The sequence below is a fragment of the Pezoporus flaviventris genome, unplaced genomic scaffold, assembly GCF_033815535.1.
Source record: "Pezoporus flaviventris isolate CSIRO_AGI_PZ_B2104156 unplaced genomic scaffold, CSIRO_AGI_Pfla_v1 ptg000031l, whole genome shotgun sequence".
Lineage (NCBI taxonomy): Eukaryota > Metazoa > Chordata > Aves > Psittaciformes > Psittacidae > Pezoporus > Pezoporus flaviventris.
Genome location: NW_026892579.1, coordinates 34,373,138 through 34,399,555, shown reverse-complemented (window position 1 = coordinate 34,399,555; position 26,418 = coordinate 34,373,138). Strand labels below are relative to the sequence as shown.

Sequence of the window (26,418 nt, the reverse complement as noted above, 5' to 3'; positions counted from 1 at the left end):
CCTGTCGTCCACTAGGACCCCCAGGTCCCTCTCCCCTACACTGCTCTCTAACAGGTCATTCCCCAACCTATACTGGAACCTGGGGTTGTTCCTGCCCAGATGCAGGACTCTACACTTTCCCTTGTTATATTTCATCAAGTTACTCCCTGCCCAACTCTCCAGCCTATCCAGGTCTCGCTGGATGGCAGCACAGCCTTCTGGCGTATCAGCCACTCCTCCCAGCTTAGTGTCATCAGCAAACTTGCTGATAGTACACTCAATTCCCTCATCTAAATCATTGATGAATATATTAAATAATACCGGTCCCAGTACTGACCCTTGAGGCACTCCACTAGTTACAGGCCTCCAACTAGACTCAGCCCCATAGACTACAACTCTCTGGCTTCTCTCCTTCAGCCAGTTCGCAGTCCACCTCACTACCTGATCATCCAGTCCACACTTCCTCATTTTAGCCGTGAGGATGCTGTGGGAGACTGTGTCAAATGCTTTGCTGAAGTCAAGGTAGACCACATCCACCGCTCTGCCATCATCCATCCACCGTGTTATTTCCTCATAAAAGGCTAAGAGATTGGTCAAACATGATTTCCCCCTGGTGAAGCCATGTTGACTGCCCCTCATAACCTTCTTATCCTTGATATGCCTTAAGATGGTACCAAGGATAAGGTGTTCCATCACTTTCCCAGGGATGGAGGTGAGGCTGACCAGCCTATAGTTACCCGGGTCCTCCTTCTTGCCCTTTTTGAAGACTGGAGTGACATTTGCTTTCCTCCAGTCCTCAGGCACCTCTCCCGTTTCCCAAGACTTGGTAAAGATGATGGAGAGTGGTCTAGCAATGACTTCCGCCAGTTCCCTCAGCACCCGCGGGTGCATCCCATCTGGACCCATGGATTTATGGATGTCCAGATTGCTCAACTGGTCTCTAACCCATTCCTCATCGACTAAGGCAAACCGCTCCGTCGACCTGACTTCATCTAAGGTCTCAGGGGTACAGGGCTCTTCAGGACTGCCCGCAGCAGAGTAGGCAGAGACAAAGAAGGCATTCAGTAACTCTGCCATCTCTTTATCTTCTGTCACCAGGGCACCCATCCCGTTCATCAGTGGGCCTACATTGCCTCTGGTGTTAGTTTTGTCTGCCATGTATTTAAAAAAGCTCTTTTTGCTGTCCTTGACCCTTCTTGCCAGGTTTAATTCTAAGGATGCCTTAGTCCTCCTAGCTGCCTTCCTACATCCTCTAGCAGCAGCCTTATATTCCTCCCAAGTGGCCAGCCCCTCCTTCCATGACCTGTAAACTCTCCTCTTCCACTTGAGCATACCCAGCAATTCCCTATTTAGCCACGCAGGTCTCTTGGCCCTCTTCCTTGACTTCCTACGTGTCGGGATGCTCCGATCTTGAGCACGGAAAAAGTAGTCCTTGAATGTCAACCAACTATCTTGGGCCCCTTTACCTTCAAGCAGCCCTGCCCATGGGATTTCCCCTAGCAATTGCTTGAAAAGGCCAAAGTTTGCCCTGCTAAAGTCCAGGGTTGCAATTCTACTTGGTATTCTACTAGTCCTGCCACACAAGATCCTGAACTCCACCATCTCGTGGTCGCTGCAATCAAGGCAGCCCTCAACCCTTACTGCTTCAACCAGATCCTCCTTGTTAGTGAGGATGAGATCCAGCAGCGCTCCTCTCCTGGTCGGCTCATCCACCATTTGCAGGAGGAAGTTATCATCCATACACTGGAGGAACCTCCTGGACTGCGGCTGGGTTGCCGAGTGGTCCTTCCAGCAAACATCAGGGAAGTTAAAATCCCCCACGACGACCACGGCCTGTGACTGTGAGGCCGCTCTCAGCTGCCTGTAGAAGGCCTCGTCAACTTCCTCACCCTGATCCGGTGGTCTGTAACAGACACCTACAACAGTATCCCCCCTGCCAGCCTGCCCCTTAATTCTCACCCACAGACTCTCAACTCGCTCGTCATCTGTCCCTGGACAGAACTCGGTGCATTGTAGTTCCTCCCGCACATAAAGAGCAACCCCACCACCCCGCCTGGCTGGCCTGTCTTTCCTGAAAAGGACATAGCCCTCCATGACTATATTCCAGTCATGTGAGCTGTCCCACCACGTCTCTGTAATTGCCACCAGATCATAATCTCCTGACTTAACACAGGTTTCCAACTCCTCCTGCTTATTTCCCATGCTGCGCGCATTGGTGTACAGGCATTTCAGGGAGCGAGCTGAGCACACCGATTTCACCCTAGGATTATAGGAGGCCTCCCAGTCTTCATTAATTCTGGAGCGCTGCCCCACTGGGGCAAGCCCAGCTACAAGCCCATCCCCCTTCGAATCTAGTTTAAAGCTCTCCAAATGAGCCCTGCTAATTCGTGCCCCAGCATCCTTTTCCCTCTGTGAGACAAACCTTTCTCACTTGTCATTGTCCAGACTGGTGCCCTATAAAACCAGCCGTTATCAAAGAATCCAAAGCCCTGCCTGTAGCACCAGTCTCGAAGCCAATTGTTCATGAACTGAATCTTCCCATTCCTTCCCACATCATCAGTGGAAGATGGAAGGAGAGAGGAGAAGATCACTTGAGCCCCAGACTCTTTCACCATCCGCCCCAAGGCCCTGTAGTCTTTCTTCATCCCCCTCAGATTGCGGGAAGCAGCTTCCTCCCCACCTGTCTGGAAGACCAGCAGCGGGTAATAGTCTGTTGGGTGCACCAGGTTGGGGAGCGCCCTGGTGATATCCCTGATCCGGGCTCCAGGCAGACTACACACTTCCCTATGATGAGGGTCAACTCTGCATATCGGGCCCTCTGTTCCTCTCAGAAGGGAATCCCCTACTACAATGACCCTTCTTTCTTTCTTAACAGAGGCAGTCTTGAGGTGCAAAGTCGACTCCCTTTTCCTATGTGGCCTTGTGGGCTGGCCTTGCCCCACATTCTCACCTACCTCTCCTTCAAGATCCAGGGCCTCAAACCTATTACGGAGGGACACCTGGGGAAGCAGGGCAGGAAGGGGGGAGGGTTTCCCACGACGTCGACCCGGATTCCAAGAATACTAGAAAAAAAAGAAAAGAAAACCAGAAAAGCAACAACAAAAGCTTTGGGTATCCATCAAGGAGTAAGTCATGTAAAAATTCCTCAAGAAATCCAAAAGGATGGGATGAATACAATAAGGCATGCTCAGAGGTCATGTTTGGAATAAGAAATTGCAGTCATGTGTACAGCACAGAGCATAGCCATTGCTGCTTTCAGAGGTGATCATCCACACTAACATCCTGTGGGAGATGATTCCACATATAAGAACTGAGAATGCAGCAGTCAACTTTAACCCGTTAAATGCTTTTCATTCTAGAAATTGATGCCTATAAAGTGATTGATTATAATCCTGCTTCTCAGGTTGATGTCTTTTTGCTGCATTTAGTTTTAGCTGCGACTTTCATGCAGTCATATTCTTCATGTCATATGTAAATACATGGTATTTTTTCACCACAAAAATGGCCTTTGCCATTTTCCTCTGGTCTGACTCAAAATAAAGTTTAACCAGCTGAAGGTCTGTATGAACAGACTGCATAATTCCACTCAAATTAGCTTTTTGTTCTGGGTCCAGGGAATGAATACAAAAAGTTGCATTACTTTCAAAATAAAGCCATTAGTAGTCATTAAAGCAGCAGTCAAAAGCAGGCAGCATTACAGCTGCACAAAAAAATGGAAGTGGAAGTCAAACATTACTACTAATCACTGCCATTGTCCTGAAAGAGCAGAAATTAAGCACTGTTTTAAACTCATTTTAAATCCCATTATTTGGAGACCAAATTGCTAAAAATGTGGAGGCCTTACTCACGGATTTCTATATAACAAAAACAGCTTTGCATTCTGAAACGCTCACAAATGGCCTTAAGAGATACCAATGACAGCCTAGGAACCATATCCAGTTGCATAAGTAAATAATGGGTGTATAGAGGCAAGTACTGTCTTGCTGGTGTCACTTGACTTCAGTGGGGTGAGAAGCTGACAGGTTATTTTATTCCCCTTGCACTTTTACTCTGAGATGACAAAAGAGAGGTGAAAGTTTTGTGGTCATGGACACCTCTCCTGTGGGAATTGACAGAATTTGCTAATTCGTTTTCATCCAATGAGATTGTCACCACCAGCCTGGGCTTGATTTGAGCAGTGCATGAGAAATTAAAATCTCCATATTCCATTTGCAGCTCTCTGCCCTTTCTGATGCCCCTATTTATGGACTTAAATAAACAAAGGTATGGAGAAGCAAAATGGGCCCAACAGTAATCGTTTGTTTTCTGTTTGCAATGTGAGCTTGAAGACTCTTATGCAAGCATTTCTTCTCCTTCCCCAGAAAATGTTGACGCGGGAGTCACTGACAATGCAGAGACGATCAACGTGATCAAACGATTGCCAAATTTATTACAAAGCCTTAACTCCTTATATACTATTTCTTACATGCCCTTGCAGTGATTTGGCATATTATGATTGGATACATGTCTTGAAGACCCTTAGTGACTAACATATAATTGGTTAAGCACAGGTTTGAGAACTTGACCTCAAAAGCTTGCCAACAGTCCACAGTTCTCATTAACTCAGTGAATTCCAGCTTCTTATCTATCTTGCTTTCTTAAGCTTCTTTGGGCCTCTCATGGCCTTCCTGTATCTTTCAGGATTATTCAGAGTTTGTGTATTAATTATGCATTCTCCCGTGAGAACACTGTCTCCACAAGAAAATGCAGCCGTGAAATGACCATATGTAACTTCCCAGCAAAGAACAAATGTTTATGGAGATCCTGAACTGTTATTAAAGTAAGGTTGGTCAAAAAATAGGTTTCAATTGAAAAATACTGCGTTCACAGTAATGATACTGCCCAATGTAACTCTAAATTCAACTGTGTTAATTTCCTGTATATTTTGTGTCTGTGATTACCAGATCAAAGTGAGCCTTGGCAACTGAACTTGCTTACACCATTATACTCCTAGCAAATACAAGCTAATTCCAGGTACTTTTACCACCCCCAGACTATGGCTTAACTGATTTTACTTACCTTACAGGCAGATGGATAGTTACACCAGCGGAGCTGATACATTTAAGCACACTAAACCATCAAAATTTGATCAGGTATCTAAAGCATTATTATTCAACTTTTTTTTTTTCTGAATTTGTCAGCTGTGTGAGTTCCACCAAAGAACAAATTGGATATATTTCTGACTGTGCAATGTTGCCAAGGCATGAAAAGGCCAGGCTGACACCTGTCCAAAGTATCTTTAGCTTATTTCAGGTACAGGAGAAAAAAGAGCTCATGTGCTTAATGTCAGTGATTTTGGCTCTCTGTGTATTTGCCCTCATACAGACCTCAATGAGAAATTCTTCTCATGAACAAGGTCTGGAAGCTGTTTTACTTGGGTTGCTCAAGTAGGATTAGCAACACATAAATGTGAAAGAAATTTAGGTCATCCTCCTCCCAGTGTAGCAGCTACAGACATAAATGCAGATAAGAAGGTGACCTTAACAAATACCACCTTTGCTGAGAGAGCAAATATTTGTTTTCAGTTTCTCCATTCCTTTTTAACCAATCACAACAATCTGGCTTAATGTCATTTTGCTCTAAGCCATCAACTGAAGAATACAGGTGAAGAGCCCAGCCAATCCCCCCCTACCCACAACCACCACTTGTCCTTGGAAAGGTGGGCTTGGCAGTGATCAGTCCAGAGCTGCCCCCTCCTCTCCATTATTAATAGAAGGCAAGGGTACCCAGGCTTCAAGGTGCTTCAGTGAAAAGCCTGTGCTTGTGAAATGAAATGAAAAATTCCTTTCTTCTGGTGAGATCAATCCAGCAAATTTGAGGATTAGGATCCAAGCATGTGCACACCTTCTTGCAACATCCTAAATATTGATTCTGCCCACCCCAGATTGCACAGTTTATCACTTTACTTTCCAATTTCACTGGCCACAAACAGAATTGATTCTCCTGCACCTTCATTTCTGGTTTTGTCATAGGGAAAGTCCAAATTACGTAGCAGCTGCACAGGTTATAGTTGAATGGCACCACCACCAAGCAGAAAGGTGCACCTCAGCCCCAGTGTCATTGGTTTTAAAATGTATTGTGTCAGTGTGTCTGTGTATCCTAGGCAGTCACAGAAATAACTATGTACTACAAGGTTTCTAGAGCAATCAGAGAGAACCCGACGAGGGTTGCACTTACTGTTCAGATTGCTAAGTAAATGCAGTGAGAAAGCTGTCTGTGGTGAGGTAGCCAGCAGAAAACATTTTTAGAAGTTTCAGTTTTTCCAGGTTGAATGTGTGTTGCTTCACATCTCTTTTAACTTGTGAAAAAACTCAAAACTGTACAGAATTATTTTAAAATATAGAAGTTTCTTTCATTTTAGACTCTTAACAATTGTATTAAGTCTAAGTCGGGATTACTTAATTTGAAGTTGAAGTTTGCTATGGGAGGGGAAAAAAGTTTCTTTGCTGTTTCTAATTGCTTTCAGTCCTTCATTAAAGACATTGTGGTATTTATAACTCAGTATAGCATACAACTGGGAGTACACATGCTTGCACAAAGTCTTCGGGTGAGCTTTAACCTGTAAAATATTGCATCTCAACAGTATTATGGCTGAGGGTGGAAGCAGAAGAGGAAGAAAAGAAAGGAAAGAGTGGTGGGAGAGGGTTAAAAGGAAAAAAAGAAGAAAAAAATAAAGCAGATCTCTGAAGGAGATGGGGAAAAAAAGGGCTATAGGACAAGGGAACTGGTTAAAGATGAAAAAGATGAAAGGACGCAGATGACAGAACAAGGCTTGCACTGCAAGTGCACTGTGGCAGAAGGGAGGAAAGGAGGCTATGGCAACTAGTGACCAATCACCGGAAAATACATTAAGTCTAAGGAATGGATCTGAGCCACTGAGCATAATTTCAGTAGTATCCACAGGACAATGAAAACAAAGGACAAAGAAATGAGGTATCCTGATCCATCAGTCTTTGCCTGCTATACCTGCTCCAGACCTCTCTTTAAGAGGTAACCTTGTTGGGGTTATTGCTATTTTTGAGAGGGGAAAAATGGCTCATTTAAAAGGCGCTGGCGTTCCATATCTGCTTATATTGCCAAAAGGAAGCTACATATTATATTTTATGTAATCATATTTACAAAACTTAAAAAAAAATTTGGTGTCAGTCATGCCAACCCAGCATTTAAGTGTTAACAAAAGTCATCATCAAAATTGGCTTGTGTAGGAATGAATATATTTGAGCCTTCCTTCTGCACTTCTTTCAACCTTTCACATATAGAAAAACCCATATGCATCTCATCTCTGGTAATATGGAACTTCATCATCTAATGTCGAAAGACTTTATTGAAGATTTTCAAAGCTGCAGTTACTAATAGCTAATTTCAGTTTTCAGTGGAACTGCTGACTTTGCCCTCACAGCCCAGCAGGATCAGAGGTTTTTCATGCCATATGTCTCCTACCATGGTAGATCGGTGTAACAAATGCAGTTGTTCTCTAATGTTAAAAGATCTTATTTACTGAACATTTGAAAGACAGGGACAGTGCTCAGACCTTCTGCCTTACCATAAAATAAAGCTGTAAAAGCATCATGCCATGACCTGCTAGCAATAATGGTTGTAGATCTGATTGTGTTTTTCCAAACAGTAAAGGAAATACAGTGGGAGCATATGCAGTTGTAACCAGAAAATGGAAAAGTTACAAACCCCATGTTTGACATTAGAAATTTCAGTAACTGTTAGGGAGAGTCTTAAAGAAATGCATTTCCTCAAAGTGCATTTGAAATTAATTTGAATACTGAAAAGGTTAATTTCATCTAAGTTTATTTTTTCTAAATGTATGCTTCATTTTCCATGCATGTGAAGAAGATAAGATAGAAAAAAAGATCATTAAATATGTACACCCTTGCAGTAAGACAAAGTTTCTGTGTTTTATCTTCACAAACCAGGGAAGTCCAGAGACATTCTTTTGTGAGGTGTAAGCCAATTTTTCTGAGTATACTCCTCTTTCACTACTGGACTTTGTCCTACACTTTATCCTGGCATTCTTCCTCACCTTGGTCTCTTTCATATAATGTTTTCGTATAATTTCTTCAGGTGTTTTAATAGACTCAGTGAGCATTTTATTTCTCTGACATCACAGTTAAGCCTTTGCAGCTGCACAAAATTGTTCTAACTGTGTTCCTGACCTGCATTTTCATGTTGCCAAGGCCCATGGTAAACTTCTTGGACCTCCTCAGGTGTCTACTGTGGAGGCAGCTACAAGTCCTTCTAAGGGCTCTCACAGGAGGTGGAAGATGAATGCATATAAAAGGCAGTTGTTGCATTTTACCTAGGGTGAGAAAAAAGGATGGATTCCGAAGAGCTGTAGGAGGGAAGAGCTAAAGGTTTTTCTGGGGTATCCAGGAGTCTTGGGCTCACAGAATAAGGGTCATTATTCACAATAATTATCTAATATATCCTTTAATATTCCCACTTTTTAAAACTGAAGCGTTGGGATTACTCTCACAGTTACAGAAAAGCAATAAAAGGTAAATGGCTCATTCAGAAACTTGACAGAGTCATTCAGCTTTCAAAAATTGAGGAAGAAAGGGCTTTTTAGGAATTTCATAGGCTATTTGAAGCTCACGATCACACACAGCTGTGCCTGAGCACAGTGTGTTATCACTGGCTCACTCTTTTTGCTTGCAGTTAGGGTTGTTAATTTTGATATGGGGAGGTAGAATTATTTAACTGAATTAGTAATTTCAATTCTAGAATGACTGAAGAGAGAATTTGCTTTAAAACTCCACTGCATTATCCAAAACCTTTTTGCATTTACTACTTGAAGAGGGGCAGGGAAAACTTGCAGATCTCTAGGGTAAATGGGATAAGGCAACTCAGAAAGGCTTGCAAGGAGCAAACCAGCCCTGGCTGGCTCAGAAAAGGCTGCTGTGGGAACCAAAACCTTTCCGGGTGATCACACAATATTGCTAAGGCAACCTATGTTTTGTGGATGATTTTCAGCTGCCAAAACTGGGATGTGTGAGTTGGTGCTGCCAAGATCAAGACGACCCCTGACAACTTCTGTGATCCCCTGCAATATATTTCATTTTATGCTTTTTCCAAGATAGGACCTGGGGGATGCAGCCAGCTTCTTTCCGTTGATTCAATAGGCTGTATGCCTGGCAACTCTATCTGATAGTTGAAGCGTGGTTTCACAGTCCTGCTATCTGGAACTATGATGTATAAAAGTAGGCCAGATGAAAGCAAGAGACTAGGAACTGCTCTGTCCTGCTTTTAAGGGGAGGTGGGGAGCGTGACTGTGGTTTTGGCAGTCTTGGTAGTAACCTGAGCTAAGTAAAATGCTGGGATTCTTCAATATTTATTAGCACAATATATAAGAGAAATGTGTTTGTGTTTGGAAAGCCAAACAAGTTGTCTCTCTTGGGCACAACTTAATATGAATAATGAGTTCTCTGAGTTATGAAATGGTCAAATGAAAATATTAAAAAAGCAGAGAACCGCATCATGCTGCTGGAAAAACCCATACTGTAAGGCTATTTGAATTTCTGGCTGCTGTGTCTGAAAATGGCATAGCAGAGTAACAAAAATGTACAGAGAGAAGAGAGAAGGATGATGAAAGATTTAGAGCAGCTTTGCCATAATAAAATACTAAACAGATTTATTCATCAGTTTGGAAAAGGCAGGACTGAGGCAGAGATATGTTATATGTCTACACATTTTAAATTATGTAAGCATAGTGAATAGGGATCAATGATCCATTATTTTTCACAAGCAAAGAACTAGGGATACCTAATTAAATTATCAGGCATCCTGATAAACAAACAAAAAGGAAATTCTTTTTCAAATAAAGCATAATTAAATTGTGAGGTGCACTGGCACAGGATGCAGTAGAGGCTATCAGCATAAATGGGCTCAGAGAAGATTAGATGAATCCGTAGAGGATAGATCCATTGATGGCTATTAAAAACTATGGTCTAGATTAAACTTCTATCTCAGGAAGTCCCTTAAGCACTGATTGCAGGAAGTTGGAAAGGTATTCTAGCAGTGTACATATTTGCCTTGTTTCCAACAGCATCCACTTTGAGACAGTGCTGCAGCCAGCATACCAGGATAAACGGATGTTTGCCAGATCCATCAGGAGCACATTTATGTGTGTAAGAAAAAATAAGAACAAAAAAGGAGAGGGCATGATGAAAAAAAAACAAAAGCAACTTAATTGAACAGCAACTTCCTTTTACTGTTGATACTTTTCACACAGGCCCCTTACAAAGGCAGCCTCAGTAACCTTAAATCTCCTACTATCATCTGTAATTTCTGCTTCAACTAGAATTTTCCCAGTCATGCTGTGCTTCCGTGTATTTATTGCTTCCCAGAATGCTATCAAAACAACTCACAAGAATGTTCTATTGACAATATTGCCACCTGGTCTGCATCTGTAGTAGTAAATTAAACAGTGCCAGGACAAAGGCCCAACAAATAAGAATTTGGTTATTTATAATGTTGGTTAGAGAGGTCCCTGTCCCAGTTTTAAGTTTGGGCAACTAATTTTCACTGTCCAAAATAATTTGCAGGCTAGACTAGGGATTTAGCACAAGCAAAGCACCATTCCCAATCACAATTTGAAGTTAATGTAGTAATGGAGGCAGCCTGTTCTTGGATATATGGCTAGACCTTGCCCGTTGGCCTCATGGCCAGAGAAGAGACCTTTGCCATGCCTAATTTACTACAGAGATGATGTATTATTTATTGCATGTAACCTCTTGGAGATCAAGGACTAGGTTTCCACAGATAACTTTGGCCACTTGGGGAAGGTCCAAACCAAGGCAATTAGCTGTCCTTCAGGAGAGGTAAGGGGCCACAGTGGCACCCAGGCATGCAAACATTTGGTCATTTCCCTTAGGTCAGGATCGGCCGAATGACAACTCTCAGTGATACATAATGATGTAGCAGACTGGGGATGTCTTTGGCGAGCGTCAAAGGTCACCTGCTTTAACTGGATAGCAGGCTAGTGGATTTTGAGATGCAGGAGATATCTCTTCTAGATCGTTGAGTATCTCTGGTCTGGAGGAAGCGATTCGGTTTTCTCAGATGACGTAGTGATCTGGTGAGAGTCCTGTATTCGTACTCTGGACACATTTTATACTCTGTAATCAAGTGATCAAATGAAGTCACAACTGCTGTCTAATCCAGACATTTTAGGGCCTATGTTTTCTTTCATCTGTCGTCAGAGTTAATATGCCAGGTGCTATACAAGAGAGAGTGAAAAGAACAACAGCTACCATAGGGAGCTTATAGGCTGAAAGAAAAGCACACACAGTGAAAAAAAATCAGTGGGAAGTCTAGAGAAGGCCATATAATAAATAAATTAAAATCCAATGAACTGAGAAGTTCAATATCAGTTGCAGTTCAGTCTTACTCTTGTATTGTGATGGAGAAGGTAGTTAATTGATTGTAAGTCTTGCTGATGTGAGTCTTTTAAAGTATGTGAGCAAAAACTCCACTGAGACTGGGGCCCATTTTGTGGATGGCTAGGTTATGGGAGAAGTATGGTTAGGAGATGGAAACAGCATGTCTGGTTATTAAGAGCAGAATGATAGAATGATTGAATAAAAAGTGAGCGCCAACACAGAAACATATCTTGGTGCAAGACTTTGAAGGTGAAGAAAGAGAATTTAAAACTGGTATCTCAGTCTCAGAGAGTAGATTGAGTGGTAAAGAGTGAGATGATAAAATTTGAAAGATGGGTAAAGTCATCATTAAACTGAGGAAAAACAGCAATATCAGATGGCTTCTGTGCAGTGACTGTCAAAATGTTCCCTGAGACCATAGGCAGACAGGAACAGGATAGAGGAGACTGTGTGTCCGTTAGCTAGTATAGAAACTTCACTTCTCTGACCCAGAACACAAAGTAACATCCTACTGACCTGCAATCCAGTACCAAGTGCAGCTGAGGCACGATTCAGAATTGACCCTCAAGGGATTGGCTGCACCTCCTTTAAGCAAGTGTCACACAGCTGTAATATTGTGGCCTTCAGCAGTTTCATTATGTTGGACTGTAACCTCTTCTCTAGAGATGGAAACCTGAGTAGAAGAAGCTCAGGCTCCCTCTGTGCTTGTAACTCATCAGGAACACATCACACGCCTGAGCAATGGCAGCAGTCATCCCTACCACAGCTCAGGCCCTTGGCCAGATGAGGTCCAAGCCAACCAGAGCTTCCCTAGGAAATGTCTCCTTAGCAGGGTAAGAAACAGCAGAAGCTGGGGCCCACTCCTGACACATCCAGCTGTTGTGAGGACAAAAGCTGTGCCCTGCCAGCTCGATCTTGGGCACTGGCCCATATCATTTCCCACTGTACTTGTCATAGCCTCAGGACTGAATGAGCCGTCTGGATCTCTTAATCTGGTTCCAGCTAAGCAATGTCTACTGACATTTCCAAGCTTAATTCTGGAGAACTTCAGCTGTGAAAGGTTCCTATCACAGTCTTGAGTGTCTCTTGTGCAGTGTTGCATGTTGCACTGGAATACATGACAGATCCATTTTTGAAAAAAGAAAATGAGATATTGCATGTAAATGAAAGTTTGTGCTCTCCTATTTATGCAGATCACAGCATCATTTTACTATACATTCAGCTTTCACAGAAGCAGACATCTTTGCACTTCTAAGCCTGTTATATTTTGTCACTATTTTGAGTCCTACTGAGCGTGAAGATTTCTCCCACTATTGTTTAGTTTCAGTTTCCAAGGCAGGTTTTTACTTTCTTTTTAGACCAGTCTATGATGTAGTAGTTTGTATGTTGAGAAAGGATTTTAACTAGTAATTGTGTCCTTTGCCTGTGGTCTGTGTGTTCTGTACATTAAAACCTTAAATTTTAAATCATCCTATTTTCATAATCTCATTTTTGTCTGCAGTTCATTGCCCATTGAAACATTCCATGCTAAGACTACCATTTTCCTCTATGCCTGCTGTTGTAGAACATTCTATCAGTAGGCAAAGAGCAAGCTAAAATACTATAGCTCTAGGAGACAGAGGAGGTGAATGACATAAAATTAATGCACACATTTTGTGGCACTTGAATTTCAGCATGCATGAGAATTCTGTGATAATCTGACTGACTTCATTACCATGAGATATGAAAGTTCCTCTTGTATTCATGAATGAGACATATGCTTTTCATTTTTATGGCCAATAATAAAAACAGTAATTTCTGGGAAAATGGTAAACTGAATAAACAGACCATGTATGTCTGCCGCAGAATTTGAAGTACAGTTTGACCTCACACAAAGATATCTTTGTAATACTGAAGAGCCACTGAGACTTCAGATTAATTTATGCTTCATAAGTGCAGAATACAAAAATTGAATCTCTTCAAGGGCTGAAGGACCTGACAGTAGCCTTCTGAAAAGACAGTCTAAACAATGAATTAGTGATGTGAATAGATGAAGTCATAAAATATAAAGAAATAAGAAGTACTTATGCGTAGGAAGTAAGCTAATCACTAAGAAAGAACTACTCATCCTTCATGCAGATTCACAAACCTAAGGGAATCACAAAGGAATTCTAAGTTCCTTTGAAAGATTTGCAATTGACTCTATTCAAAATAGAATATAGCTTTTGCAGGATGGAAATTCTAACTTTTTTGTGCTCTCTATAGGCTCTTCTAGACAACAGGCTCACTGACACTAACAAATGTATTCATGTATTCATTTATTTCTACCAGAAAGAAATGAATTCTAATCTTAATTCTATGGATAACAGAGGCAGAAAAAGATTTACAGAACTGTCCAAATTTGCACAGGAATTCTTACAATAAAGTCAAAATCTGACTTAGGGACCCCATTGCATGACCTTTCACTTTCATTTTGAAAAGGAAATTTTTTTTATTTTTTTTCAAACGCACCAAATCCATAAATGTTTAGTCTAAAAATAGTCTAGTTTTAGCCAAAGCTTGTGAGAATAATGCCAACTTCTTGCCAGGGAGAAATAATGTTCCACATTTTATTTTCTTTGGATCATTCTATTAGGGTTTCTGAATTTATATACATGATATAACCTTGGAATAAACTAATACCTTCCTTTTCAGAAATGCAAAACTACTGTTCCAGTGTAAAGATTCTTTATGATGAAGTTAACAGTAAGATCTTCTACCTACTTACATTAATGTGAAGGAATCTTACAAATATTTTTGTTATAACTCTCATTTGATTCCATACTCCTGAACACCAAATTAGAGGACAGGCATATGAGTTACACAATATAGGCAAATCATGTGAGAAAAATCTCCATGGAAACTGCCTTATTTGTACTTTTATTTAATTAGAGTTGTCCATTGCTTCTCCAAATGAAATTTATTTAAATTCATGCACCAATCATTTTTAAAATTGTGTCTGACTTTTTATCCGTCGCTTAATGAGATCTTATGTAGGCTGTATTTTAGCAGAGAGTTTATTTAACAATTGAGTTTATAAACAAGATGTTTATTTGACAGCTCAACTTATTCAACATTCTTAATATTCTCGGGACTTATTTTTTATGCAGTATCTACCCATTGTTATCACTTGTATATTCTTAACATCATGAATTTTCAAGCCCAGGATCAATTATTTGAAAATATCTACATGAGTATATTCACTCATTTTTTCTTACTGTGAGATAATTGGGAAAAAATCATATGAATGTGCTATCAAATAAAAAGGGCAACCAAGACAAGGAAATACACAAAATGCATATATTTGTTAAATGGAGCATTGAAACAGGCAAAACAGCATGTCTGTTGTGAACTGAATCACAAAAAACAGCTTGCCTGATACAGGGATTGAGGTGCTCTTAAGGAAAGTCTTGAGTTGGTTCAAACTGCGTGGGGATATGAGGAATATGAACTGATGTGAGCTCTTTAGGAGTCATCAGTCTTCTGTTGTGCACTACAGAAACATGGTCTGCAGTACCTGATGTTGTCTTTCTCTGAAGAATTGCTGGTTGAACACACAGTGAGAGGCTACGGAGTATTCTGCTCTTTCACTGTTCTTTTGAGGTGTCTATGCTTGCAGCACACATAGATGGCAAGAAAGGACACAGTGGAAAGCTGTATATACTCAGCTTCCACTTTTTCCACCAAAAAATATTGATAATAAGGCAAAAATGTTTTTTAAAATATTTAAAGATAGTTATAATGTACTTACATGGAATAGTTTACTGTGATATTTTGTATCCTATCTAATCTGTGTATTCTCAACCCAATCTTGTACCTTAAGGCAGTGTTACTGACCCAGTTTTCTATATACAGCTCCATGTTAGAAATATCTGAGCTAGGTGCCAGGTCCAAATTAATTAGTGTGCCAGCACAAGAGCGCAATGCAGAGGTGACAAGTTGCAGTTCTGAAAGCAGTATAGGCACAGTAGCAAATAGCTGCACTCAAGCAATGTAGATTTCTGAGCAACTCGCTGCAGTCATACAACATAGACATATTATCTGAGCTTGAATATTTGTCCAGAATTGCAGAAGTTGTCTTTGGCACAAAAATAAATTTTGTTGATAGGAGAAAGTCACCAGGAAAGCATTATCAGAGTTCACAATTACAGAATTAAGAGTGGCCTGAGAATCACAAGTGGCATTATTTTCATTAGAGGTGGAAAGAGCTATAGGTACAACTAGAAGACTGACAATAATGATTCTTCCTGTAAGAAATACATTAATGCTAAATGGCAGTAGAATTCAATGTGACTAAGGTAAGCTGAAAAGAACAATCTAAGAGATGTTATAAAACAGGCATTTATGAATATTATAACACTAGTGATTCGAAAACATCTGGCAAAATAAAAAAAAAAAAAAAATAGAAGAGTGCTAGAAAACTGGCAAAGAGGAATAGATACTGCAGGTAGCACCTCAACACCTTCACGGCATCAAAACCAAACGGTAATAGGTATCATTAACTGGATTTAAAAAATACTGGAGAGTTTATAACTGGATATACAAAAATATCAGAGTTATTTAATAGCTACTTTGTTTCTGTCTTTTCAGAAGAAGAGGGTGGCGATCTGCTCAAGTCGAGCTTCAGTTTTCCAGGGACGCCAGAGGAGGAGCTAGGTACAGACACCATCTCTCAGATAACTTTACTGCTTGTCCATCCAGAGGAGGGGTGTGGAGGCAGGAGGCTGCTCTGTTGTACAGCTTTTCTCCAGCCACAAAGCCCACAGCATTAATGAGAGGCAGTGTTAATGAGAGTGGCCAAAAACTCTCAGTTCAACCCATCTGGGAATTTCTTACCTGCTATGTAAGGGTAGAGAATCAAAAGCAGAAAAGCATCAAATTTGGGTAACATCCAGGTGACCAGTAATTCAAAAGAAGGCGTTCAAGGAAATTAGCAACTTCCCTTCTTCTGTCTTGTTCTTCCTGCCTTACCCCTTAAAGAACATAATAATTGCAGAGAGAGTTTTTAATGTTACCTTTTACTTTTAAAAAATAACAGAAGTAAGAAGAAGGCAGAAACTCATAGAGCCCGTGAATGAAATCTTTATAACTCTGTCTCACAAAGCTAGCAGAAAAAAGACCCACTGGCTTTAGTGTAGCTAGGTTTATACCTTTTAGATTGTGCAAAATGGAGTTTCTGGTTTATGTGAAATCATCATCCATTGCATATATTGATTTATATGCAACTATTTCATGTGGTTATTTTTGCATGAGAAATATTGAAAGTAGTTTTCCATGTGTTTGCTAGTTAAATCTCCCTTTACTCAACACGAACATACTTATATTTCAAAAGTTCGTGTAACAGTAATTTTTCTCCTTTCATACATATGCTTCTGTTAATACATCTCAACAGTTTATTTTGTGTTATTATGATATTTTTATATTTGACAAGCACATTATAAAATCTTGCCCTGACCTTATTGGTGTGTATTGATAGGAAGATTAATCATAGTTGATATTTTAAGAAAAAAAAAGCCAACAAGTAGAATAAATTCAGGCAGGAAGTGTCAGGTCTACATAATCTCCTAGAACAGGATATTCTAAAACAAGTAGTGTTGTCACTCAGTTACACTCAAATCAGGGAGTTCCATGAATATTCAGTGCAAAAACACCTGTATCAGATACTGTTTCTTCACTTAATATTCAAAAACAAGTGAAAAAAGGCTAAGGAATAAGATCCAGAGATCGGACAGAAGGATGTGTTAAGGAAGAGACTGAAGAACCTTCAGGCAGTTTCTGCCTTAATTAAAATAGTGTAAGAAGGAAGATAAGGTTTAAACATGAAGCTCCCTAAAAATCTCACAAATGAATCCTATGGCAGGGTCATGGAATAAGATCAAATTAAGCTGAAATGAAAAATTAATTAAACTGAAAGAGGGTAGATTTTGATTAGATATTAGAAAAAAAATCTTTACTATGAAGGTGTTAAGGCGCTGGCACAGGCTGCCCAGAGAAGCAGTGGGTGCCCCATCCCTGGAAGTGTTCAAGGCCAGGAGGCGTGGGGCTTTGAGCAACCTGGTCTAGTGGAAGGTGTCCCTGTCTATGGCAGGGGATTGGAACTGGATGAGCTTTAAGGTCCCTTCTAACCCAAACCATTACATGATTCTGTGATTGTACAAATGAGGACATCTCTCGGCCTTCTTGGATATTTGGGGGTTTTTGCCCTTCTTCCGCTTTTGGCAGCACACAGGAAGGAATTCAGGTGTCCCAGGATAGAATTATTCTCATCTAACTGTTGGAAAATAATTCAGATGTAGATGTCTAAACTATATGTATCTGGTCTTCCTTTAGAGTCGATGAGTGATAGATTTTTCTAGGACATAGCAGATTTGTCCTACTTTAGAAGCCTAATGTAGGGTGAGATGAATCATGCCCTAGAAGTATGTCAAAATTCTCCTTCCCATTTGGTTGAGAAAGAACCGCAGAATTTTGGAAGGCAGAGTAAATGATGTATAAGTCAATAGTATTAAATGTCAGGTGCCTACAGGAGTAAGTACTCTCGTATGAAACAGGCAATCAAAGATATGTGCTAAACTGATCAATCATCCAGCATCCTGATTAGGAAGATGACTGGGGATAAGTCAACAGGAATGAGGAACAAGAAAGTAAAAAACAAGAATAAAATTGCAACCAGACTACCAAGAAACTAAACTGCTTTCAAAAACTTCAGCTATTTATGGCCAGAGAACTGGGAAAAAAAAAAAATCCAAAAGCAAGGAAAGATCTGTCCTTGCTCCTGAATTTTTGGTCCCTATTGGAGTCCTCTGAAACTAAATAACAAATATTGCTGGGGGAGAAGTACGTGGCTTTGTAGAGTACATATGAATGGGGAGAAGTACATGGATTTATTATCCTCAGAAGGAAATCCTGTCCTCCTGACTCAGCTGCCAAACTGTAGATGGCCAAAATAGGTGGCCTGGATGCCATCAGTAATGTAAAAAAAAAAAATGATGTCCCATTTTCTTTTAGAGAGAATCACTCTAAAACAAGGAGGAGCATACTATGGAAGATGAAAATTGGGAAAATTTTGTAAAAGTTTTGGGATAATCATTTAATTTCAGTGTAGGCAAGCTCTGCAGTTACAACTGTGCTAGTGATGAACACCTCTACAAACAGCTGGGACACATCTGTCTGTGCTCCAGTGTTGTGCTCTGTTACTTGAAGATTTGAGTTCAAATCCATGAACTGAATATAACATTAGTGAAAAAGGTACGAGCTATTACACTTTTCTCTGTCTCCATTTCTTCTTGCTATTGCACATGTATAAAGTTAAATATTCAATGGAGAGAAATCTGAATCTGTGTTGATACTCTAATCACTGGGCTATTGGGCACACTCTATATATATACCTCAATGACTGTGTAATTACTTTGTATTAACAGCCTCAGGCTGAAGGACTGCTTAGAGACATTCATTCCTGAAAAAAAGCAAAACACACAGAAAGGGCTTTCCTTGAGAAAAAGTAATTGCCCCAAGTAAAGGCAGAGAAGAGATGATATTCTTTAAGGTAGCTCTCACTGCAGGGCCATTCATTATTCTAGACTCTCGCTGTCCCAGGGAGCTTCAAGTTACTATCTCTTTGGTACTGAGAAATCTCTGCCTCCAGGCCCTTTTTTGTAGAATGGGTTTAATATTTCCTAGTGAGCTTTCAGGGCTTTAGTGGGGATTAATTAATATTTGCACAGCATCTCACCAGAGTGAAAATGCTGAATAGTCACTAAATAATGTTATTAACAGAATGATCCACTGCCTTAATTGGGAAAGGGTATCAAGGGGTAGGACTGATCTCAACTCTTTTACATTATTGATTCTATAAAAGACTATTCATTAGTTAGAACAGGCAGAAATACAATGGATTTCTTCAAAAGAAAGCTTACCCAGACATTCATAGTCTGCTCTTAAGAATATATTTCATAGCTTTTCCGTTACCATTTATTTGTTAACAGAGTTCAGGGTGAGAAGTATTGTCATGGTTACAAGATTCACACTCACACCGAAAATTCCCATTCTTTCATTAGGAATATCTCAGATAAGCAACCTGATAAAGGTAGGAGGGCATGGTGATAGGAGCAGGAAATCTGACATGCATGACTCGAGCAGCTCACCCTAAGTCTCATGGAAACTGGAGTTCTTAGAATTCCAAGCTTTCTTTCAGCTGGTGTTATAAAAATTAATAATGACTGTGTATTAGAAAGAAAATGTTATGAAACTACTCTTTTTTATGCAAGCTGGAAACTTCTGTCTAATTTACTTTAGGTATATATAGGGTAAATCAGCAATTTGCTTTGGGTGTCAAAAACAAATAGTGCAATCTTAACAAGAAATATATGGGAAAAGTGCCATGTTCAAATAGCATTCAGATAGTAAAACAAACTTGTGAACAGGGAAGATGGGGTGAACTTTTCTTTAAATATAGATTTTAATAGGTAGTACATGCACAAAGTAAAAAGGGAAAAATAAATTATTGAAAATTATTTAAACTTCTTTTTATAGGTAAGAAAACATTTATTTTACACATGTTTAATACTTGGCAGCTTCTAATGTTATGCAAAGAGAATTCACACTAAAGGTTTTTTGTTTCAGTAAATTACTGCTTTCTTTTCAGGAAACAATATTGAGCTGGTGTTACAAAAAAGGTTAAAATCTATAAAACAGGTTGCAGTTACTAATAATGCTTTTAATGTGCCCCAGTTGCAAAGTAAACTGTGAGGGTGTTTAAGGGCGGGTTACAAAATGTATTTTTATTTCACAGTTGATGCAGTTGATGCTTTTGATTAATTGGTACAGTTCAAGTGTCAGTCAGTAACTTATGGTTATTCAATCACTGCTGATTGCATGATCAAGCCTTTATGACCTTATGTGTTTCTTCCAAGGAAGAAAGGATAGAGGCATTCTTGAAATAAGAAATAAATAAAGGCCTAACTTTCCCAACTGTCTGTCATCCAGCCCTCCTCAGTGCAGTCAGTGTCTGAACACTTTGCATTTTTCATGGGATTTAGCTTCATATAACAGGCACAACAGGAAATTTTCCCAAGGGCTGACAAGGGGTTGGCAGTGGGTGCTTGGTTCCCCCCTGTGCCAGATCCGCCCAGAGCATCCAGGGATGGTTAAACAGCTGTAGACTTTGACTGAAGCTGGTGGGACTTCAGGCAGACACAGGGCTTGATCACAGAATAAACTGCTGCAGTGACACTTATCCCTTTAATTAGCAGGCACAGTAACAAATACTTTATTTGAAATTCTTAGATGGGCATTATCCCACAGACTGTTTCCCTGCTTTCTGACCCAAACTCTTGGTGATACAGAGTTTCTTTTATTCTTGTAATATGGGGAATTGAGGTAGGGAGTCTACAAGAGAGATCCACAAAGCTTTAAGCCAGTGAGGCAAGATCAGGGCTCTCCGTGGCCACTGTCATCACTTCCCATGGCCTTATCCTGGACCATACAAAAAAAAAAAAAAAAGAAATCATGGCTAGACAAGAAATCTTGACTGCAGATTTCCCAAATTAATCCTCTAACCAGAGGGTTATTTTTCTTCCATATAAGAATATGTAGACAGGTGGTTTGGTATGGAGATATAAGTCTTTTAAACTTAAAGGAGTTTTTAAATATGTGATGCCCCAAAATGTCACTGTTGCTTATTGTGACTAGACAGACAGGTAGATGAATAAATAGTCCTTTTCTGTTAATTCCGTCATACCCCTAAATAATTCCACTCCACATCCTTCCTTTTCCTGTACCCAGAAACTAGTAGAAGTAGTGTAGAAGTTTACTGATATGATGATTAAGACCACAGAAAATGTTAATGAAATAATGGAGAATGTTTTTTGGAAAATAAATTTTGAAATTTAAATTCCTTTTAGTTATGCTTGAGAGCGTATTCTGTGAATTACTCTCAGTCATAGAACAAAAGAATATCCTATGGCCTAAGCATCCCATAAAATCATGCTACCTATCCTGCATTTTAATTATAGGTTGTTGGTAACAAATGCTTACCAACAATCTGCAGACCAGAAGCTATTTCTAATAATTAAAAACCTCTTTATGTCAGGTAACTCTGCAAAAATCCCATTAGGCCCAAGGTCAGTTTACAAATAGGAGAATATATTTGTAAGGATGAAAGATTAAACAAATAGTTTATTTGTAATGAATTATTCATCCGTTTCTACTGCAGAATACAAAGAGGGTTAAGAACTTGTTACTTTGCCAAGGAAGAAATGGTTTTGTTCTAAATGATATGTGCATTATGACAGGGCTAAGGAGGCAAGTTCTGTTGCAAAGGAAATTTGTTTTTTCCAAACTGGGAAGCTTCATCCCATTGTTATATCACATCTGGACTACTAATTCCAGTGTCTGCACTGCAACCAATGAAAGACCTTTAATGAAAGGTGAAAAACAGCTTCGGTTAAGTTTCACATATGGGATGTAGGATGTTAGCAAAGGAGGGACATTTTTCTCTCTCTCTAATGCCCTAGTGACCTCTGTAACACTGGGTGCATGTTTTGCCCACAGTATTTACTTTCCCATAGAGTGTGCAGCAGTTGCAGTGAAGATGAGAGACTGACTCATCTGACTGCTTTGCTGTGCCTGCCTTCTTCATCAACTGTCTTCAGTGTATGGTCTCCTTTCAAAAGGATAAAATGTGCAGCCTTTTAAATGTATTCCCATGACGGGTGTTTTAAATGGTGTGGTCTGCATTTACCAAGAAAAAAAGTTGCCATGCTCTACCTTCTTATTCCGTATAGGCTGCTTAGGCTCTATGCAGAGCAGTACAATTTGTATTGGCACAATGAGGGTAGTTGGCAGTACTTCCAGCATGGAGGTACATGAACATGGCTGTCTCCCACAGTGCTGGCCACGCAGGTCACTGATTCAGTTTGTCTTACTAAGGGAATTTGCACTAGTGTAACTAGTGCAGCAGGGTAAATACCAAGAAATAATGCAAATACAGCCCAGGTGAGTTCAGGTGAGTTCAGATGTCAGCTTTCACCATGAATTTCTTATGCAATTCTGTTGTTTTTTTCCATCTTTTTATAAAGTCATTTCTGTTTATAAAGAATCAGACAGCAGCACATCCTATCTCAAAGAAGCCAAAGATATGGGTACTTACACCAACCACCACCTTGTCCCAGGAGCAGGGCTTGCAGTTTAAAGTCACTACCACGTGGAAAGACTGGGTGCTATTAGTTGTGGGAAAAGGCAATTAATATTTGCAATGTTTCTCACAGACCCAAAACAGAGCTCAGCCAGGCAGAAAAGAGACAGCAACCAGTCTGAGGGTTATGAAAAGAGGGAGATTTTCTGCCTGTTACTATGACAACAGGTTTAAAAGGAAACTTGTCATCAGGCTACTATTTCTTCCTGCACCCCATAGGAAAACCAGGATGAGACCTCCTCCATCTCAGTGGGTTAAGCCGAGCAGAAAAGTTCACAATACAATGACAAAACAGCAAGAGGCAGCACCAAGGGAGTACAGCTGAGCAGATAATGATGAACTCCAAAAAGTAAAAGAAGTAATTGTTTTGGGTCAGACCAAGGCTGAAACCCTAAATTTTTTGGTGAATGAAAAGTTAACAAAAAACTGATGCTGAAGCAAACAGAAAATCAAATGATTTTCTTCAGTTCTGACAATTTAAAAGCTGTATTGAATTTTTTTTTTTTAAGGGGATTTTGAAATAGGTGTTTTAGATTGACAATAGTGGCAATAATCAATGCTTTTGAGAATTAATGCTTTGAGTATTTCTTTCCCAGAAGAGCACTCTGTAAAATAAGCAAAATCTTTAAAATATATTGAGGCTTTAAAGAAATAATAAAAGGCAATTTAGAAGAAATGTATGATAGTTACTTTTGCTTGGATATAAAAACATTAGTTCTTGCAGTCCTCTCAGAATTACAGAGGATGGTGAACTTCCTCTGTGATGTAGCATCATAAATAAAAGAGAAATTCAGAGGAATTGCAGAAACACTAAGCAAAAAAAACCCCAAAATCATTCAAGGAAGTTCATAAATATCATCATAATTCCGTTTGTTTGATTTTCAATTAAGAATTAATGATTAGAAAAGAAACCCCAGAGATTTGGTAGTCCCATTTATGTGAATGTTTGGTCCATGTGGTTTGGATCCTTGGGGTTAAATCTTGGCCATTGCACTATCAATGGCAGTATTTCAGCAGAACTGATTTCATCCTTTCATGCCATCAACTGGGGAGCCTTCCAGTCTTCTAATACATTTATTCCGGTTGTGCATGAATAGTGCTTTCTGTAAAATACAGCCCTGACTAGAGGTGATCCTCCTCAAATGACACCAGGATTCATTGGTAAACTGACCAAGAACTTTTCTTAGCAAATGTTTAGAACTAACCCAAACCCCAGTGAAGTTAATGGGAGATCTGTCATTGTCACCAATGTGACAAGGATTTCCCTTTTATTTCAAGTTGTGTAGATTCCTTAGGAATAGGTAGTACATCCTAAAGGAATGTATTAATTTGGCTTTCTTTAATTACTGAGAAAATTGTTTGTTTTAATGACATCAACAGAAACTGATTGTCTCCCATATTTGATCTAGTAACTGCAAGGAGCAAAATTTTCTCCTTCAGAAAAAGAAGTCCATAAAGCCAGGCACAGTAAAGAACAAAAGAAGTTTAATGGTGCTGAGCTAGCTTTTCTTCCCTGTGTTTGGAAGCATTATAACCAATTTTCTTATAAGCAATTTTTTAATGATATTCACATAGTGAAGCCCTGGTTGACTCCATATAGCTGTATTTCTGCAGAAGAAAGCTTTTGTGCTGGTCAGTTTAGGTCAGTCTAATCCTGATACTTTATATTTTTTCAAAAACTTTGCATATCATACATACTCTGTGAAAAAATTTTAGTCATAAATCATTTAATGGACTTACCTCTGTCACAGCACTATTGACAAGGTGTACAGTAGCAATGTACTTCAAACTTGAAAGCAATGTGAAGGTCTGTGTGCCATATACCAATCAATACTAGGACAGCATACACTTCAAGCCAATGGAAATTAATTTTTCACGATCCTGAGGACTCCCTGCATCCCTCCATTTAATCCCTGGAGCTTCTTGCAAATCCCATATTATCTCTCATAGATTTCTGTCCTGTCCTTAGTTACAACAGGGGCACAAAATTGTGCCTCTCATGCTCCCCATACAGTCCAAGTGCTTTTCTTCCACCTGTAAGAAGTTTCCACATTTCCCCTTTATCACATAGGGCATGCTCTGTTTTCCATGCCAGGCAGTCAGTGCTGTAACCCTGCTTGAACATGTCACTGATCACAGCTTTCCACAGTGATCACAGTTCTGTATGCTTTTCTTCCAGTATATTTGTACTATATGTCCTATGAAATTCAGTGCTCCCATCTCCTACCATATCACCTCAAAGATCCTGTTATTCATCAGCAGTTACTCTGCACTCATTTGACTATTTTCCCTTTTAGCTGATCATTCTTATTTACCTTAGAAATAAATCCCTTGGGATGTTGGATTGCCAGTCTACTAATATGTATTTGAAAGACGGATGGAAAAAAAGTCAGAATTGGTGTGCTGAACAATATGATTAAGTGCCATCAAATATTTGCAGACATTTGCATCAGTGCTCTGAACTCTGGCTGTGTGGAGTGAATGGCAGCACTCCACATGCTACTTACTTCTCCCTTTGGGTTTTCTGGCTTTGCTCAGAATTGGTATGTTCTGGTCACTGATGCTGTTTTAGGAATATAATTTACATGTCCATTTTTATCTAACGTGGGAGTTATAAAACCATCTTACCCTTAGTCATTATTCATCATGTGGTAACACTGAATTATCTTGGGCTGTCAAATCATTTTCCATGCTTTAGCATTAGACATGTGGCTCAGATTACCTAAATTTATGTAATTATGATGTATTTTTCTGCCTCAGAACAGCTTTCATTGTAGCCAGGAGAGATAAACATGTATATGAAGGGTGCTATTCATCTGACATTTTTTAGGTATGTACTTCATGCCAGTTTCTCACACTCTGAAAAACTACATTCAGACAGCATATTTGTAACAATCTTGGGCCCATATTATTCTTGAAACCATATCTATATGTTGAAGAGTTCCATTTACATAGTATGGAACTATGATGGCAACACTTTAACTGTATGGATTGATCACATCCTGTAGCTCTGTTTAATCTACTAGTATAAACACAGCCGCAGGTGCCTACCACAAGGACTGCTCAGGATCCTGAATAGAGAAGTATTTCATTTTCTAGCTTAAGTGTCAGAATAAGACCGGAATCGACATGCAGCTCATGGGTAGCATTTGACAACCTTGGGCATTTTAGAGTTTGGCTTTAGGTCCTCCTGCCTACTTCTCTCCTTTGGCTGTGCAGGGAGACTGGGTGTATAAAGTACCCTTGTTGCAATAGTCCTGAGAGAGCAAGTATTACCTGTTTTGAGGGGAATATTTCCTCTCAATGTTCAGTATTTCAAGTAAGCAGCCTGAGATGTTAGAGAGGAGTTCACAGATAGGTGAATGTACTGCTTGCAGTGCAAATGCATCAACTCAGTGTAACAGAAAATACAAGTCATCTTCTAAAGCTGGAGGTTAAAGTCAGGTGGTCACCCAATTCATAATTTTATGTAAATTTTATACAAGGGTGCTGTGCTATATAAATAGGTTGGAAATCTCAGGAGACCAGAACAACAGCTTAAGGCATTTCCAGAATTTCTTCCTTGCACTTGGCACATTAGTCGCTCCTCTTAATCCCTGGAAGTATTCTTTTTCAAGGTTAGACTAAAACAGAGAAAAATACTACAGCAAGTTAATGAGGAAACATTAGTGAATCTAATGCTACTTACCACAGTCCTTGTGCAGACAATTAATTTTAATACTTAAAACGTACTTGCTTGATTGATATACTTGTTTTTACATTATTTAATATCTGTATTGGTTATAGGTTATACTGTGT

The 26,418-nt window shown here is 39.7% G+C and overlaps 1 protein-coding gene across 25 annotated transcripts in view; it reads left to right on the top strand.

Annotated features, from left to right (window-relative positions):
* The window catches only part of DLGAP2 (DLG associated protein 2), a 463,247-nt gene that overhangs the window by 346,807 nt on the left and 90,022 nt on the right, over positions 1-26,418 (top strand). For 15 of the 25 annotated variants that reach the window (XM_061460699.1, XM_061460675.1, XM_061460674.1 and 12 more), the window contains one exon: positions 16,017-16,082. The exons of the other annotated variants lie outside the window; for them this stretch is intronic. In XM_061460699.1, coding sequence (XP_061316683.1) covers positions 16,017-16,082 — 66 coding nt within the window. The remainder of the gene's footprint in view (positions 1-16,016; positions 16,083-26,418) is intronic. 25 annotated transcript variants of the gene reach the window in all.